Below are 16,099 nucleotides of genomic sequence, written 5' to 3'. Positions count from 1 at the left end.
AATTTATACATATATATGGCTTTGTATAGTAATGTTCACAATGCATAACAAGTAACATTCATTTCTAAATATATATGGCTTCATATATCATTTAATATCGTACATCATACACATAATTTTTACACAAAAAACATACAAAAAAACACCATCATATAAACATACATAGAAGGTCCAAACCTAACACAGAAAAATAGAGAACCTTCCAAATACTCCTTCACACCAAACTTCTACACATCGATAAGGGGTCCTTCACAACCAGCCGCCTTCAAAACAACCGTCCTTCCTAAGGTTCCGTCGTTGCTTGTGGCGTCAGAGGAGTTGAGAACTTCCAAGACCTGGTCATCAGACTTGTCATTCCACAGCGCTTTAAGCCTCTTCATGCGCCGATCCACCCTCCTCACCATACTCAACAGGCGAGTCAGGTCACTTTTGAAATTATCTACATAATAAGGTATTACAGGGTAGGGGAAGGATCTACAATAGAAGGTGCTTGACGCACAGAAATGGGACTGAAGGTGGGGTAATTGGGGCTAGCTATGCGTCTTCCATGGTTTGGTAGCGCACCATTGGTTGGCCTAGAGGAAGATATTTTCTTGTGGGTGCTTCTAACACTACTCATGACATATATTTATAGTAGAAGTGGTGGCGCTGTAGGTGGCAGTGGGTCAACATGCGGCAACACCTAAGCCAATAGTCCATTCTTGGTCTCAGTGTTTGATTGGTACATTTTTTATCCTTCAAGTAACATAGTGAAACTTGTGCAAAGGTGATTGTTAAAATTGGGGTGAATTTTTGTACAACCATTTGCTATTGTCCACTTACAATTGCCGACATAAATGATTCAACATGTCTTTGATCCATGTAGGTAAAACATTGTAGGAATGTTTTCTACATATTACTTTATTTTTGTCCTACCTTGTAATGTTTTGTAGAAAAAAATTATTTAAAAAAAAAAAAATGAGGTATTTTAGAATACCTCTTATTGTACAAAACTTGCCAGTCGATGGTACTGGGACTCGAACCCAGGACAAAGGGTTAACATTTGCCAACACCTAAGCCAAGAGCCCATTGTTGGTCTCAGTGTTTCATTGGTGCATTTTTTATGCTTTAAGTAGCTTGAGTTACATTAATATGTCTGAACAAACAGTCTATCGAATCCATGAATTAATATTCAACTACCCCAATACACATTTATTATTGTGTTAGGATTATATTTACATATTATATTGATTGATGTCTTTGATCCATATAGGTAAAACAATATAGGAATGTTTTCTACACATTACTTTACTGTTGTCCTACCTTGTAATGTTTTGTACTACAGGCCCTCAAAAAAAATAATTAAATGAAAAAGGAGGTATTTTAGAATACTTCTTTTCTGAACTTGCCATTCATTCATACTGAGACTCGAACCCAGGACAAAGGGTCAACATTTGCTAACACCTAATGTCGTGACCCAAGTTTTTCAACCCGGTGCGTCAGTGATGACCTGAAAGTTAACCCGATAATGGATTCAAAATGCGGAAGCAAAAGATGAAACCAATGTCCTTTGAGATATAAATTATCTCTAAGACACCAATGTGACATTCCATGAAGCCACGGAACTGAAGAATAGCGAATGAGGAAACTAGTGTCAAAACGAGCTAAATCCGTTAATTAATGGCAAAGTAGTCAATTCACAATTAAAAAGGGGAAAATTGACTCTAAACAAGTTAAACAAGGTGAATACAACCTAATCTAATCATTTCACAACATTCCAAGAGGTTCCAAGAACATTGGCCAAAAATCCCACAAAATGCCCTTTTCCCAATTTAAGTGACAACTGACACTGTCCCACTAAAACATTAATAACTCCCACTGTGATTTGAATCTGAGAATAGGATTGGTATCATTGGAAATCTGACTCAAAACCCTTGAGTTTAGGCTCAAGGATCACCCCATTTGGATTAGAAATGAAGAAGTTATGATTGTTTGAAGTTGGAACTTTAGTGCTGAAACCAAGTCTGGAAAACTGGGGTATGAGGGCTATTTCGGTCTACCAAAATAGAGTTTTAGTCGACTGAAACTCACAGAAACTTTTCTAAATTCATGTTTTTGAGGGTTGGTTGGTTCGATAGACCGAATTGAGGCACCAGTCGACCGAAATAGGCCATCGGTCGACCGAAATGACCCAGAACAGTAAAAATGGCTACTGGAATTGATTATATACTATACATTAAAGCTTCCAAAAGCCATCGGTCGACCTAAACACCTTGAAAAGCTGCTACAATGCTAGAAAGAAGGTCCTTGGTTCAATTCTAAGGTTATGCATACATCCCATATGATCCGTACATGCTTAAAAACGTTCCTTTGTCTCAAAGGAGCATCCCTAACATGCTAAAACAAAAGAGAACTTAAAACCTACTCCAATGCATGAACTCTTTTATAAAAATCCATAATTTATCCATAATTAGTTCAAAAATCAAAACTTAAGAGTTTTGTGAGATGTGAGCATGCACGCAAACGTAAAATGATGTAGTAGACGTGCTACAATGGCCTACAGCCTCGTTACAACTCAATTACAATTTTTGACATGTCAAACCTCTAATTTTCACAATAGGCTATATTTACAATACTTGAAATTTTAGAACATGTTTGTGAACATCAAGTTAATGGCCCTTAGCTTCATGTTATACATATAAAACAAGTATCAAAAAGTGTACTTAGGCACACATTACATATTTCAAGGCAAAAATAGCATTTTACACCAAAATGATACTACATGCTAACACTTGCATGTTTTCAAAAATACAACGAAGTACTTCAAGGCATCAAAACAATGTAGGGATGTGATGCATCCCAAAACAAAGTCTCTTTACCTGTAAAACAACCCAAACAACTAGGGTGAGTAATCAAGTTACTCGTAGGATGTAATGCATGCGCATACCCTATAGTTTCAAGTATAATGTGAACCAAACATAGATCATTACAAGGGTGCATTCCACCTAACGTCTATGTTTTTAAGGTACTCTAAGGGATCATCTCAAGCTATACAAATGTTTGAAATAATAAACACATAGCATCCAAGTATACGTGAACAAGTACACTAACCGCATTTAAACTAAGATTACCAAATCACAAGCTACAAGAAATCCATGATTTACAACTTGGAAAGTAATGTGAAATCAAATAATAGAAAGACTAGGATATGTGGCTACGAGACCATACAAGTTATTTTGGGTAATTACGACCCACAAGGTACTACCTAATGCGCACTATGACATAAGAGAATTCTTACCCTCCATACTAGAGCCAAACCGTAGCCATCAAACATTTCATATCCTTACAAGCTTCCAAATATCAACAAGTTCATGACATTTATATAATCTCAATGCATAAAACTACCTACCAAGCACAAGTAGGGTAAAACCACACAAACCATGCCCTAAGGTTGCATGTCTAAAGTGGCAAGCTAATGTTACTACACATTATGCCATATGAATTTAATATTAATGTAGGCCATAATTACTAATCATGCAATATAGTAATTTACCTACAAGTAATGATAAATGCTATATACAAGATTTTCATACTAGACTCTCAATGAAATCTCCATTTACTTAACAACATAAGTGCAATTTCAAGATATTCATAATAAACCCTCAATGAAATCACAAGTATTAGGCAAGTCATTAAACAATAATTTACCTATTCCATTTACTAGTTATATACATGCTTTATTCACAAGTCCTAAGTCAAGTATAATAAATCTCTATTTATATGCAAATACAAGAATTTAAAAAGCATGTAATCGATATATATCAAGCTCCAATATAAATAAAACCCAAAGAGGATAAACACACAACCACCCCTACCTCACAAGAGGATTGTTCCTTTTGAATCCAAGGGAAACAAAGGAATTTCAAGTTTTCCTTCTAGGGTTATGAAGAGGAAGGTGAGGCAAAGCTTTTGTATTCCAAGCTTTATGTCTAGGGTGAGTGGAAGGAGGCCAAAAATGAAGTCAAAGCTATTGGTCAAGCTTTTCCTTCCATAGAGGTTAGGTAAGGGCTTGAGAGTAAAGTGGTGAGGATGATACAATAAAGTGAGGTGAGTGGAGGATTTAGCATTCCTCCACTCACTATGTGCTCTTACACTACCTCTCACACACACACAAATGCAAGACTTATTTTGATGCCTACACTTGTCACAAATCAATGGCTCATTCCTAGGCTTAATCTTAAGCCTACACTTGTCAACCATCTAAGCCAACAAGTACTCCAATCCTAGGCCAACAAGTGGGTGAATCTCCACCCTCCAAATGTCAAGGAATTAAGTCTCCAAGTGGTTCCACCATAAAACCAATAAGTGGCACCATAGGAAAGTGACACTTGTCACATTTTTCAGAATTTGCAAAAAGGTCCTTTTTCAAAATATCTTATAAATTAAATTGTAAAAAGGTCCCTAAGACGAAAAATAATTACTTTTCATAATTACATGAAAACCCCTCAAGTTATGAAAAATTACCAAAAGGTTATGCATCCATGCCCTTTACAAGAAAAGTAAACATTTAACATGCTTTTCTACAAAAGTAAAAATGTAGATATCATGGAATTTAAATATCATGGATATATGCAAGGCCGGAATCAAATCCGAGCACAAAAAGTGAGGTTATGCAAGAAAAATGGTAAACGAGAAAAAGACAAAAAAAGAAATTTGCCGAAAAAAGAAAGAAAGGAAAATGACCGGGTCATTACACCTAAGCCAAAAGCCCATTGTTGGTCTCAGTGTTTCATTAGTATATTTTTTATGCTTTAAGTAGCTTGAGTTACATTAATATTTCTGAACAAACAGTCTATCGAATCCATGAATTAATATTCAAATACCCAAGTACACATTTATTATTGTGTTGAGATTATATTTACATATTATATTGATTGATGTCTTTGATCCATGTAGGTAAAACAATGTAGGAATGTTTTCTACACATTACTTTATTGTTGTCCTACCTTGTAATGTTTTGTACAACAGGCCTTCAAAAAAAATAATTAGATGAAAAATGAGGTATTTTAGAATACCTCTTTTACGAACTTGCCACTCATTCATACTGAGACTCGAACCCAGGACAAAGGGTTAACATTTGCCAATGCCTAAGCCAAGAGTCCATTGTTGGTCTCAGTGTTTGATTGGTACATTTTTTATGCTTTAAGTAGCTTGGGTTACATTAACATGTGTGAACAAACACTCTATCCAATTTGACAGTGATCCTCCTATGTATTTCCTGCTTCCAAAACATAGTCATACCCAAAATAAGACATACATTTTGTAATGTTCGAACAGTGAATTTACAAAACACGGTGATACTCAACATGTGGAAAACGTTACAAGCATGCACACAATGAATACAAGGTCAATTACATGACAGCTAAAGGTAATAGGGGCAGCCGAAGTAGGCTATAAACTTTGTACAAGAAGTACAAAAGGTTACAAGGATACACACAATCAATGAAAAGTCAATTACATGACAAGTTTCTTCTCAATATTCAAAGAGTCAATACTGAATTGGATGATTCATCCCCAACGTCATTGCCATTCGAGATATTGGTGTCACATTTGCTTACCCAGGTGTCTACAATTAACCACAACGACAATAAATGTAATCCAAATAATTTTTGTAAACTGTTATATGTGTTACTATAATGAGAACAATGACAAAAAATTAGTGGAGAATGAATAAATGATTACCTCATCACCTCCCAAACGATGAGCACTTGATTCATCATATGAAGAGGGCGTACTAAACAATTGAGATGACAACATGGCTGGATCGCCAATATTAGCTTGAAACATTTATATTGTTGACAATGCATATTAAGGTAGGAAGAAGGGAGGCCTTAGGCAACCCCCATAATTCACTGCTATATGATTTTAACCATACCATTGATCAGCTTTGTTTATCTCATATTCCAGTGGATAATGGATAATGGATAATTTACATGGGGTAGTAAAAGGTTTAGTCAGAGAAGAGCTTATGCAACGCTGGATCGAGGTCTTATGAACCAGGATTGGGATAATGTATTTCTAAGTTCACATATTATTCTTACTCTATAACATTCATTTCAGATCATAAGGGGCTTAAAGTGAAATTTCATTTGCACATTGGTGAACGTCCAAAGCCTTTCGGATTTTTGTTGGTTTAGAATAAACAGGCAGTGGCTGGCAACATTATCTCTGATTAATAGTCATGGCAACATTATCTCTGATTAATAGTCATGGGAATACATTGGTTAAAAGGGCTATAAAAAATGGAATTTTTGTAAAGTTTGGGTCTGTTTTTGAGGAGGTTATTGGTATTAGGAAGTCTCTTGAGTAAGTGCAATTGAGTTTAGCTGAGAATCCTATGAATGATGTTTTCATTGAGGAATAGGATATTAGACAGAAATTTGAATGTGCTAGCTCTAATGAAGCAATTCTTCTGTCTCATAAGACAAGAATTAGATAGATGAAAGGCCAAGACAGGTACAGAAGGGTTTTACATCAGCAAATTAAAGAGCATACGGCTCGATCCAATATCACTGTCATTCAGGATGCAGAAGGGAATTTTTACATGATTATGGGCACATGAAAGACAATGAGGAACTTCATTTTGGGGCATGCTAAAGATATTATGAAGATACGAGGAATTTAAAATGGACGAAGCTTGCTACTCCTAAAGAAGAAGGTGGTTTAGGGGTGAGAAGAGTTTTGGATATTGATTTACCTGAAAACTGTGTATTAGCTTCGAATTATTTACTGTCCAAAGATAGGATTTCGGTGGTTGGGTATAAACACTGTTCATGTTACCTAAGGAATACATCCTTTTGGTAGGTCATTCCAAAGGTTTCAAATTCTTCTATATGGAATAGTATAGTTGCTATTCGGGGGACTTCATGAAGATCAACTGTAAGTATGTTATTGGAAAAGGAACTGACATCAACATTTTTCTTCATCCTTGGTGTGATGGTAAAATGATGTCAATTTTTTAATCACATACAGTTTTTGATCAAGAGTTTTGGGATTTTATTGCTGCAGGTCAACGGAAAATGGATAATATTCCAACTGATCTACATCAATGTTTTGTATTAGGTTTTAGTGTGACTTTTTCTGATGTTGCCTGGTCTGGGTAGAGTTTGGTGTGGGATATGTCCCATGTGACCTTTGTAATATATTGTTTAGATGTAAAAAAAAAAATGGTCTATTTTGGAAAAACAAAGAAAATAATACATCTTAATTAACACACTTACATGGTTAGTTGATGAAGTACATGGTTCACCAATATTAAGCTGCCTGATGTGGAATACAGCTGGTGGTGTTACATAAGATTCTTCATTCAGAAATTGGACGGGAATTTCTGCATCCTAAAATATTTCATATAAACACTGTCAATGTACTTTTAAACATAATCAACGTGTTAACCAACAGTCATGAATAGTAACTGCTTACATAAAATATACTTGCAATAATACTCACATTCACTAACATGTAAGACGGGGTTGACGGACTATCGCTGCACCAGCATCTCCTAAAACAACGATTTTATTTGATATCTAAAACATAAAAAAATTTAGTTTCTTCCACTCACGAGCGTTTTATGGCGAAGGATATAATGTTATGAAATCGAATTTATTTTGTTTGCATTTTCAAATAGTTAAACAATGAAATAGTAGTGCATGCTACAGGAACATATACCTGGCCTGTTGCTTTCGTTGACTTCCTCCTTTTCCCACTATTTAACTCTATGGCTAGTTTCAGCCTCTTAAATCGTCCTTTAGAGGTATCTTTAACTTTCAGGGACATGGGAATTGTTCCACTGCTACTTTTCACCCTTTTTTTCCCTTACCCCTTGCAATTTTCTTTGTAAACCTATAACCACAACTTATTTGTATTGTTGTTTTCCGGTCCATTGTTTTTTCTAATAGATCATTATATCCTTCGGGATCGTGCGATGCAATGGAAAATATTTCAGTCAGTATACGGCAAAGTGTCCTATGCCATTGCCTAATCTCAAGTTGAGGATCCGGATTCAGGTCGATGGAAACAATTTCCTCCAACCCGCCATCTCTAGCATTTCTAGTCCACCTTTTTATTATATATCAGGAAGGCAACTCATTAATAAACATGCAGTCTTTAAAGATTTTCAAACTGTGCCTATACAAATAACCCTCTCTTTCAAATTTACAACATGAGCATGACAATTCATCTTTAAATATCCTGCTCACACGACGTTGCACCCCGTCCTCAACAGCAACTTTATAAACATGGTGTCCATTGTTATCCAAGTCACTACAACTAATAACAGCCTGACTCACAAGAGCAGCTAAAAACTCCTCCTAGAAAAGCTAAAATATTGATTTCGTGTACACCTTCCCCGCTTGACGTAATATGTGGCACTTTATTTTTAGTTCCGGTTGCCTCTCCACAAAGCCATACTCGGCTTCATGCTCCTTGTACCGCTCGTCCGACAACAATCTGTCAAAGTGTGTGAAGAATTCTGGTAGAATAAGTTGTCTGGAAAGGTAATACTTTAATTGACCATTGAAGCTTTCACTCAATTGCGTGTTACTCATTCCTGCAGACCAGTCGTGTTTGACAAGGGTCCATTTATGTCTCAAATCTAATAAAGTGGAAAGCCACTTATTACCAGCAACACCATATTTTGTAATCATTAAATCCCATTCCCTGATAAAATCATCCTCCTCCTCAATTTGGAACATTAATTTTGAGATGGCCTTCTTTATTCCTTCAATGCGTTTAAATAGAAAGAGTAGGTTCTTCTGCGCATTATTCATTAAGTGCCTAACACATAAATGATACTTCGTCACCGGCATGACTTGCAAGATTAATTAACTTAATACCCGTGTTACAATATTGCAAATCCAAAAAATACTAAAATAATACGATTGTTTCAGCATGAAAGTGACAAGAATGGAGATGCATGAAAGTTATTCACCTGCTTTAATGCCTTCGCCATTGTAGCGTCTTGATCCGTAATAATCGTCTTTGGTGTTTTTCCACCCACTGCTTTCAAGAACATTTCAAATAACCAGACAAATGAATCCGCTGTCTTATAATACATTAAGGCTGCTCCAAACACAATGGTCTCCTGGTGATGATTCATACCCAAGAAAATTGCAAATGGTCTATTGATGTGTACCACTTTATACGTTGTGTCGAAACTGATAACATCTCCAAAATGGCCGTAATCAATGATCATTCTATAATCTGATCAGAATATGTTCGTAATCATTTGCTCAGTATCCAGTTGTAAGGAATAGAAGAACGAAGGATCTTCACAAGCATGCATATCAAAATAATCCACAAGCCATGCCGCCTTTCCATAAAGAAGCTCCTTTTGTCTTCGCGTCCTTAGATAATTTTTAAGATCCACTTTCAAGTACCCAACTAATTCTTTGCTACCAGATTGCCTTCCCATCAACTCATATGCATTACAAGCCAAAACTCCTGAATTCGCAGCCAACTCAACATCGATGGCCTGGACTGAGGAAATTCGTCGCTGGGATGGCATCATGTGGCTGCATTCAGCAATTATGAATGGATGGTTATGACTTTTTACAAATTTAGAAACTACGTACTTTACCTTTGTCTTATCATATCTAAGAACCATTCGTACACCGCAATTGGTTTGTGTTTCAGCCCGGGGAGTCTTTCTAAATACATCCGTTTGCCTTCACACCTTGTTTGCTACAAACTAACGCCTTTGATGTAACTCTTCCATTAACTTTATTGTCATACTCCTTCTGGATGCTAAAACCAATTCAACCACCATATGCATTGTAAAAATCATATACCTCTTCCTCACTATCAAACTCCATTTTATACCTTGATTTCCATTTAATCACTTCCGGTTCTACAACATGAATGTTTCGTCCGTTTGTTGTGTCTTGAATATTATTTACTTCACCTTCCATCTAAACGGCTCAAAAACAAAACCTTTTCTCACATATGCACAAAATATTGAATTAACAAAAAATAATTTTACTTCTACATCTCAAGTATATTCCATCTCAACAACTCAAATACAAAACCTTTTCACATGTATGACCAATCAAATAAAAAACCTTTTAACATGTATGAGAAATTAAATTTGACATATATCTTATTCATTTCTTTGCGTGTATCAATCAAGTATATCACAGACAAACGAGGATAAAAATCCTTGTAGCCACAACAGAACATATATGTCCAACCAATTGATGCTAATTTCACATACACTTTGTGAAAATGTTGGGATTAATATGACGTAAAATTTGGGATTTACGTTAGCAAACAGTTGGGATTCACCTTACAAAATAGTTGGGACTCACCTTAGGAAAAATTTGGGATTTACCTTTTCAAGAAGTTGGGATGTAAATTACGAAATCTTTGGGATTTACATTAAGAAAATTTTGGGATACACTTTACAAATACTTTGAGATTTATATTACGAAAATTTTAGGATGTACCTTAGGAAAATGTTATGACTCACTTTACAAAAATATTGGAATGTAGATAAGGAAGAATTTGGGATGCTTATTAGGAGAAAGTTGCAATGCAACTTAGGAAAACGTTGTGATGCAAGCCCAACAACCAAACATTTTCTTAACATTGTAACACTCTGAAACACTCTTTTCCAGCCAGTCATGTACCCTACAAATCATTTCATATTTTATCCTTACAAACAAACATTAAAACCCTTAATAACTGCATAATAAAATAAAGATCAATTCAAATTCACCAATAATTTTCTATTTCTGGGTTTTTTTACCAAAATTGTGTTTAGATATTCTTACTCATTATATTTGTTTCTGCCATTCAGTTCTTATGGAAATAAGATGATTTCCTTCAAAATCAAATCTCAAAATTATGAATCGTACCTGCTTAGGGTTTGAAATAAGGCGATCTCCTGCTTCGGTTTAGAAATACACTCCTACTTAGCTTTGGAAATACACTACTACTTCATTTTTGGAAGGAAATCAGAATCTACAATTTTATTGCCACTGACAGAAGCGCTGCTTCTATTTAGAAACAATTTGTAGCATCCAAATTTTGGATTGATCCACGCAACAATCGCTGCTTCCGGATTCTATTTGGAAAAAAATAAATTTCTAAAATGGCTTCATTCATATTTTGGGAGAGAAGAAGGCTAGTGGTGGGATTTAATTTCTATTTCAAATGGCGCCTAAAATGAGGGAGGGAAGAGGAAGAAGAAATGAGGGAGGGAACAAAAAGGGTATATTCTTGAACAGTATATATATATATACATATATACACAAAAATTCTGTATTACAAAAATATATTTTTTAACCAAACATGGTAAACACTGTTCATTTACCTAAAATGGAGTAAATGGGGCACTGTGGGACTGGAGGTGATCCTGGTCCCAGACATTATACTTAGGATAATATTTTTTCATGTGCCCTTTCTTTTTGTAGAAGAAGCATTTAATGGTACCCTTATCATCAACTTTGCTAGTTGATGCATTCACATTCTTCTTAAATTTCACACCATTTTTCTTGATATTTCCCTTTATAGGAGTTGCTAAATGAGCACTTTCTAGTTTCTCCTGATTCAATCTCCCTCCCTTTTGAACACGCATGGTAAGTAATTCATTCATTAACCATTTTTCCTTATGTGTGTTATAAGAAATCTTGAATGGCCTATATTCAGCAAGTATGGCGTTAAGTATGAATTGTACAAGGAATGACTCTGAAAAGGTGAACTCTAATGAGTTCATTTGAGCAGCAATTTCTCTCATAAATGCAGAAGCAATAGATCAGAAATATGACAAATAAGCCCCCAGGGGTAAAATGGTAATTTTTTAAAAATATGAACTCGGGTGCCACCGAGCACACCGTTGGGAAGACAACAAAAAATTAATCAAGATGGACTCAAGAATCGCATGATTCGGAGTCCGGACGAAGGAGAAACGACAAAACAAAGAAAAACGGATATATAAAGCAAAAAGGGTAAATTGGTAATTATATAGGATGATTCAGGTACAACTAAGTACACCGTTGGAAAGACAGCAAAAAAATAGTCAAGTTCAAAAAAAAGTTTACTCGATTTGGAGTTCGGACGAGGGAGAAAGGTCAAAAACAAAAAGAGGGTCATGATAACTACAGTGCTGCAACTGAGAGTAAAAACGGGCATCTAAACAGACTTTTTTGGAAAAACTCAAAGAAGAAACCCCTCCTAAAATCAATTTTTCTACCCAGCAGCATTGAAAGAAATAAAAATATATATATATATTATAAAATGCCCAAAATGCCCCCAAGAAAATCAGGTCAAGAAGGTAAAAATCATTCCTAACTACTGCCTAAGGAAAGGAAATATGGCTTCAGGAGGTTTTTAAATTGCCTAAATTGAAAATGTAATCTTAAAATACACCCATAAGATCCCCGGAAGTTTTGGATCGGTCGTCACACTTTTCAAAAAAAAGTCGATGAATAGTACCAAGTACACTTGTATTAAAAATCAACAAAAACCTGGCAGCAAGGATGTTTCGGAAAAATATGGGTTTTTAAGGGCCAAGATGATGTTTTCTGGAAAAACACAAAGAAACTCCCCCCCCCCCCGGAAATCGAGTTTTCTACTTAGCTACGTGGGCGAAAATGAAAAAAACACACTTTGAAATACCCGAAATGCCCTGGGAACAGAAAAGGGTTAAAACTCAAAAAAAAAAATGCAACCTTAAGTTTTTTGTTTCGTCAAGAAGGGTATTGTTTGCTAAAGTGAGCATACAAGTGTATGTAATATGATAAAATGGATGTACTACAATGGCCTATGGCCTTATTACAATACATTTACAAGTTTTGGCAAACTAAGCCTTAAATTCTTATAAATAAGCTACAATGGCAATACTTTAGTTTTAAAGAAAACATACTTGTAACCTTTCAAGTTAATGGCCCTTGGACTCATGTCATACTTACAAAATGAACACTTCCAAATGTACTTAGATACACATTACAAGAACGAAGGTATCTTAGCTTCTAAAATACCATACATCCATGGCATACAAAATATATCATCCAAAAGTAAAGCATGCTAAACAAGTGCATGTCCTTATACAAAAATGCTTTAAATGGCTCATGAGCCTCTAAAGATGATGAGCATCCAAAAACATTATCTCCTTACCTGTAAAACAACCCAAACTACTAGGGTGAGTAATCAAGTTACTCGTAGAAAGAAGTATATGCGTATACCCCAAAGTTTCAATATCATTGCAAGATCAATATAAACGAATACAAGGGAGCATTCTACTTAACGTCTATTTTCAAGGTGTTCTAAGGGATCATTTTAAGCTAACTTAAATATTTTTTAGCAACACAACATCAATATGGATGTACTTTACAACATCAATTCGCAAATAGCAAAAATTACAAGTTACAATTAAACATTGGTTGCCAACTTGGAATTTAATGCGAAATCAATTAGTGGAATACTTGGACATCAAATCTTGGATAAAGCCAAGACCTAAATGGTTATTCCGGGCATTAACCTGCTGGGAATACCACCCTAGTGTGCACTATAAATGGAGAGAACTCATACCTCCCGCACTAGAGCCAAACTTTAGCCATGTCACTTGTAACAATGTCCCAAGATAATCCAAAATATAGCAAATTCAAAACTCATACATAATTATTAAGGCATATACACCACCTTCCATGCACAAGTATTTTGAAACCACACAAACCATGTCTTAGGGCTTCCAAGTCAAGAATTGCATAATAAATGACAAGTACTCATCATGATATAATGTGCAGAACAATATCACCAACTTATCAATTTAAACCATACCTCAACAATAAGCTTTATATACTAGATTACAACATTATAGTAGTAAGCTTCTAAAATAAATACAATTAATCATCAACAAGAATATAGAATTATCACCACTATAATTATAACAATTCAAGTCAATAGAAATTGTCTATAACATTAATAGTTCTACAAGAGTTCTATATTACTACCACATGTGAAATTACTAGAATTTAGCATACTACTAAATCACATGATCTTTCTACACATGGTATATTCATATCTTACATGCTTAAATCAATAAACCCTAAGTCAAAAGTGAGGGTTTCCTATAATATGCAAGACTATCATATTAAAAGCATGTATACAATATATATTAAACCCCAAAGGATTTTAAAACACCTAAAATATAAACATACAACCACCCCTACCTCAATAGAGAATTGGATCTCTATAATCTAAAGCAACCAAACACAAAATGGATAAAAAGTTTAGGGTTAATAAAGAAGAGAGCAAGAGGAAACTTTTGTCTCCCAAGGTTTTTGGTCTAAGGTGTGTGGAAGGAAGCCAAAATGAAGAAATAAGCTATTAACCAAGCTTTTCTCCAATGGTAGCTATGTTAGGGTTCTTGAGAGTAATGAGAGTGAAGAAGTGTAATGCCCCGTAATTTTTTAAAGAGTTTATTAAAAGTAATTCGGTTTCGGTTAATTATTTAATTATTTAATGTGTAGATTTAGTCACCTATTATTTGTGTATGTTAAATTATTTTATTTATTTGTGCATGTAATATTGATTTTATGTTCTATATATTATAATGATTAGTTTAGAAATTTTATTGGTTATGTTTTATATAATTAATATTAGTTACTTAAAGTATTATATTTGTATTGTAATATATTATTATGTAATAATAATAATAATAATAATAATATTACTAAATCAATGTCACAATGTAAAGTTGACATTAGTATGGGATTTCATTTACTAGGGTAGATTTTGTTGTCAATTATTTGACTTAAATTGCATAGCCTTAAGTTAGTTTAGGTGGGAATGTTGATAGTTAATATTTAGGTTAGATATTTGTATTATATATATTATATAAGTTAGTGTATATATATTAGTTAGTTAGCATTCCTTTGAGGGAACTCACGTAATAGAAGAAGAAAGAAAAATATAGCAGTGAACTATTCTAGAAGAGTGAAAGGAAAAGAGAGAAAGAGAAGCTTGGACCGGTGTAGGTGATTTTACCCGACTACGCCCAACCGGCGGATTTGTTTCAAATCCATAAGGCAAGTTATTATCTATTTTTCCACTTTGAATCCATAAATTATTCAATTAATTTATTCGGCTATTTTAGAGGTTAGAAGCATGCTAGGAATTTTAATAAATAAATTTTTAGTTTATTAAAGAGATGAAATTTTAATTATTAAAGGTGTTAGATATTTATTTATTTGCCTATGTAATTAAAATATAGCTAAAAATAATTATTTAAGGATTTGGGAAATTTTCTAGAATTTTCTGGAATTTTTCGGGATTTTTCTGTAATTTCCGGCGAATTTTCCGGCGAGATTCCGGTCACTGGCAGTGGGGGAGACAACCAGAGTAATCCGGTGTGAGGCATCGCACAAGGGTTCCTATGCACCAACATCAGCGGCCATTGGATTAGCTTTTGACCACTAGATTGATTCTAAGTAGCATAGTATACAATAATAGGATACGCGTACTTCAAGGACCGTTGGATTAAAGGATGATCATTGAGATCAATCCAGTGTAGCGCGCCCGCAGAGAAACGGTACAATTAACCAACCAGTACACGCCGCATCAGCAGGACGCATTATTGCGCTCGTGGCAGCGCGTGCGCGTGCGTGGCTGATGCCAGACGCGCGTGGGGGCGCGTGTAAGCGCGTGGCAGACTCTAAACACGCGTGGAGGCGCATGTGAGAGTGGGGAAGGTGGCAGCGCATGGGGGAAGCTTAGGGAGGCGCGTGGGGGCGCGTGGAGGACCTCTGCAGTTGCTGAAAAAGTCCAGAATACCCCTAGGGACTGTTTTGTAATTTCCAAAGCCTTAAACTTTAAATTTTGAGCCTTGGGTTGATGTTTTCGGGATTTACGGGACTTTTAATTATTACTTTTACCTGTTAATTATTATTAGGTCTGATTAATATTTCTAAACATTAATTGTATCATTTACAGTATGGATCGCTATGAAACAAATGTAATTAATGTAATGGCGTATTTGAATAATAATTGTGTTGTTATTTAATGTTAAATGAAATGATTACATAATTTGATTCATATAAATTGTCCGTTGTATATTACAGGATTA

The 16,099-nt window shown here is 35.0% G+C and overlaps 1 protein-coding gene across 1 annotated transcript; it reads right to left on the bottom strand.

Annotated features, from left to right (window-relative positions):
* Nucleotides 1–227: 227 nt before the first annotated feature.
* On the bottom strand, nt 228–9,229 carry LOC132266275 (protein FAR-RED IMPAIRED RESPONSE 1-like). Its single transcript, XM_059767130.1, has 4 exons — nt 8,966–9,229; nt 8,379–8,789; nt 7,280–7,373; nt 228–439 (listed from the first exon to the last, which is right to left on the bottom strand). Exons 1-4 carry the CDS (start codon nt 9,227–9,229, stop codon nt 228–230), a joined length of 981 nt encoding a protein of 326 aa, XP_059623113.1.
* Nucleotides 9,230–16,099: the final 6,870 nt, after the last annotated feature.

This window comes from Cornus florida, unplaced genomic scaffold (assembly GCF_030987335.1).
Source record: "Cornus florida cultivar Cherokee Brave unplaced genomic scaffold, ASM3098733v1 CherokeeBrave_3.0.0_Hap2_Chr07, whole genome shotgun sequence".
Taxonomy (NCBI): Eukaryota; Viridiplantae; Streptophyta; class Magnoliopsida; order Cornales; family Cornaceae; genus Cornus; species Cornus florida.
The sequence above is the reverse complement of the archived record's forward strand: the minus strand, read 5'-3'. Positions and strand labels throughout refer to the sequence as shown.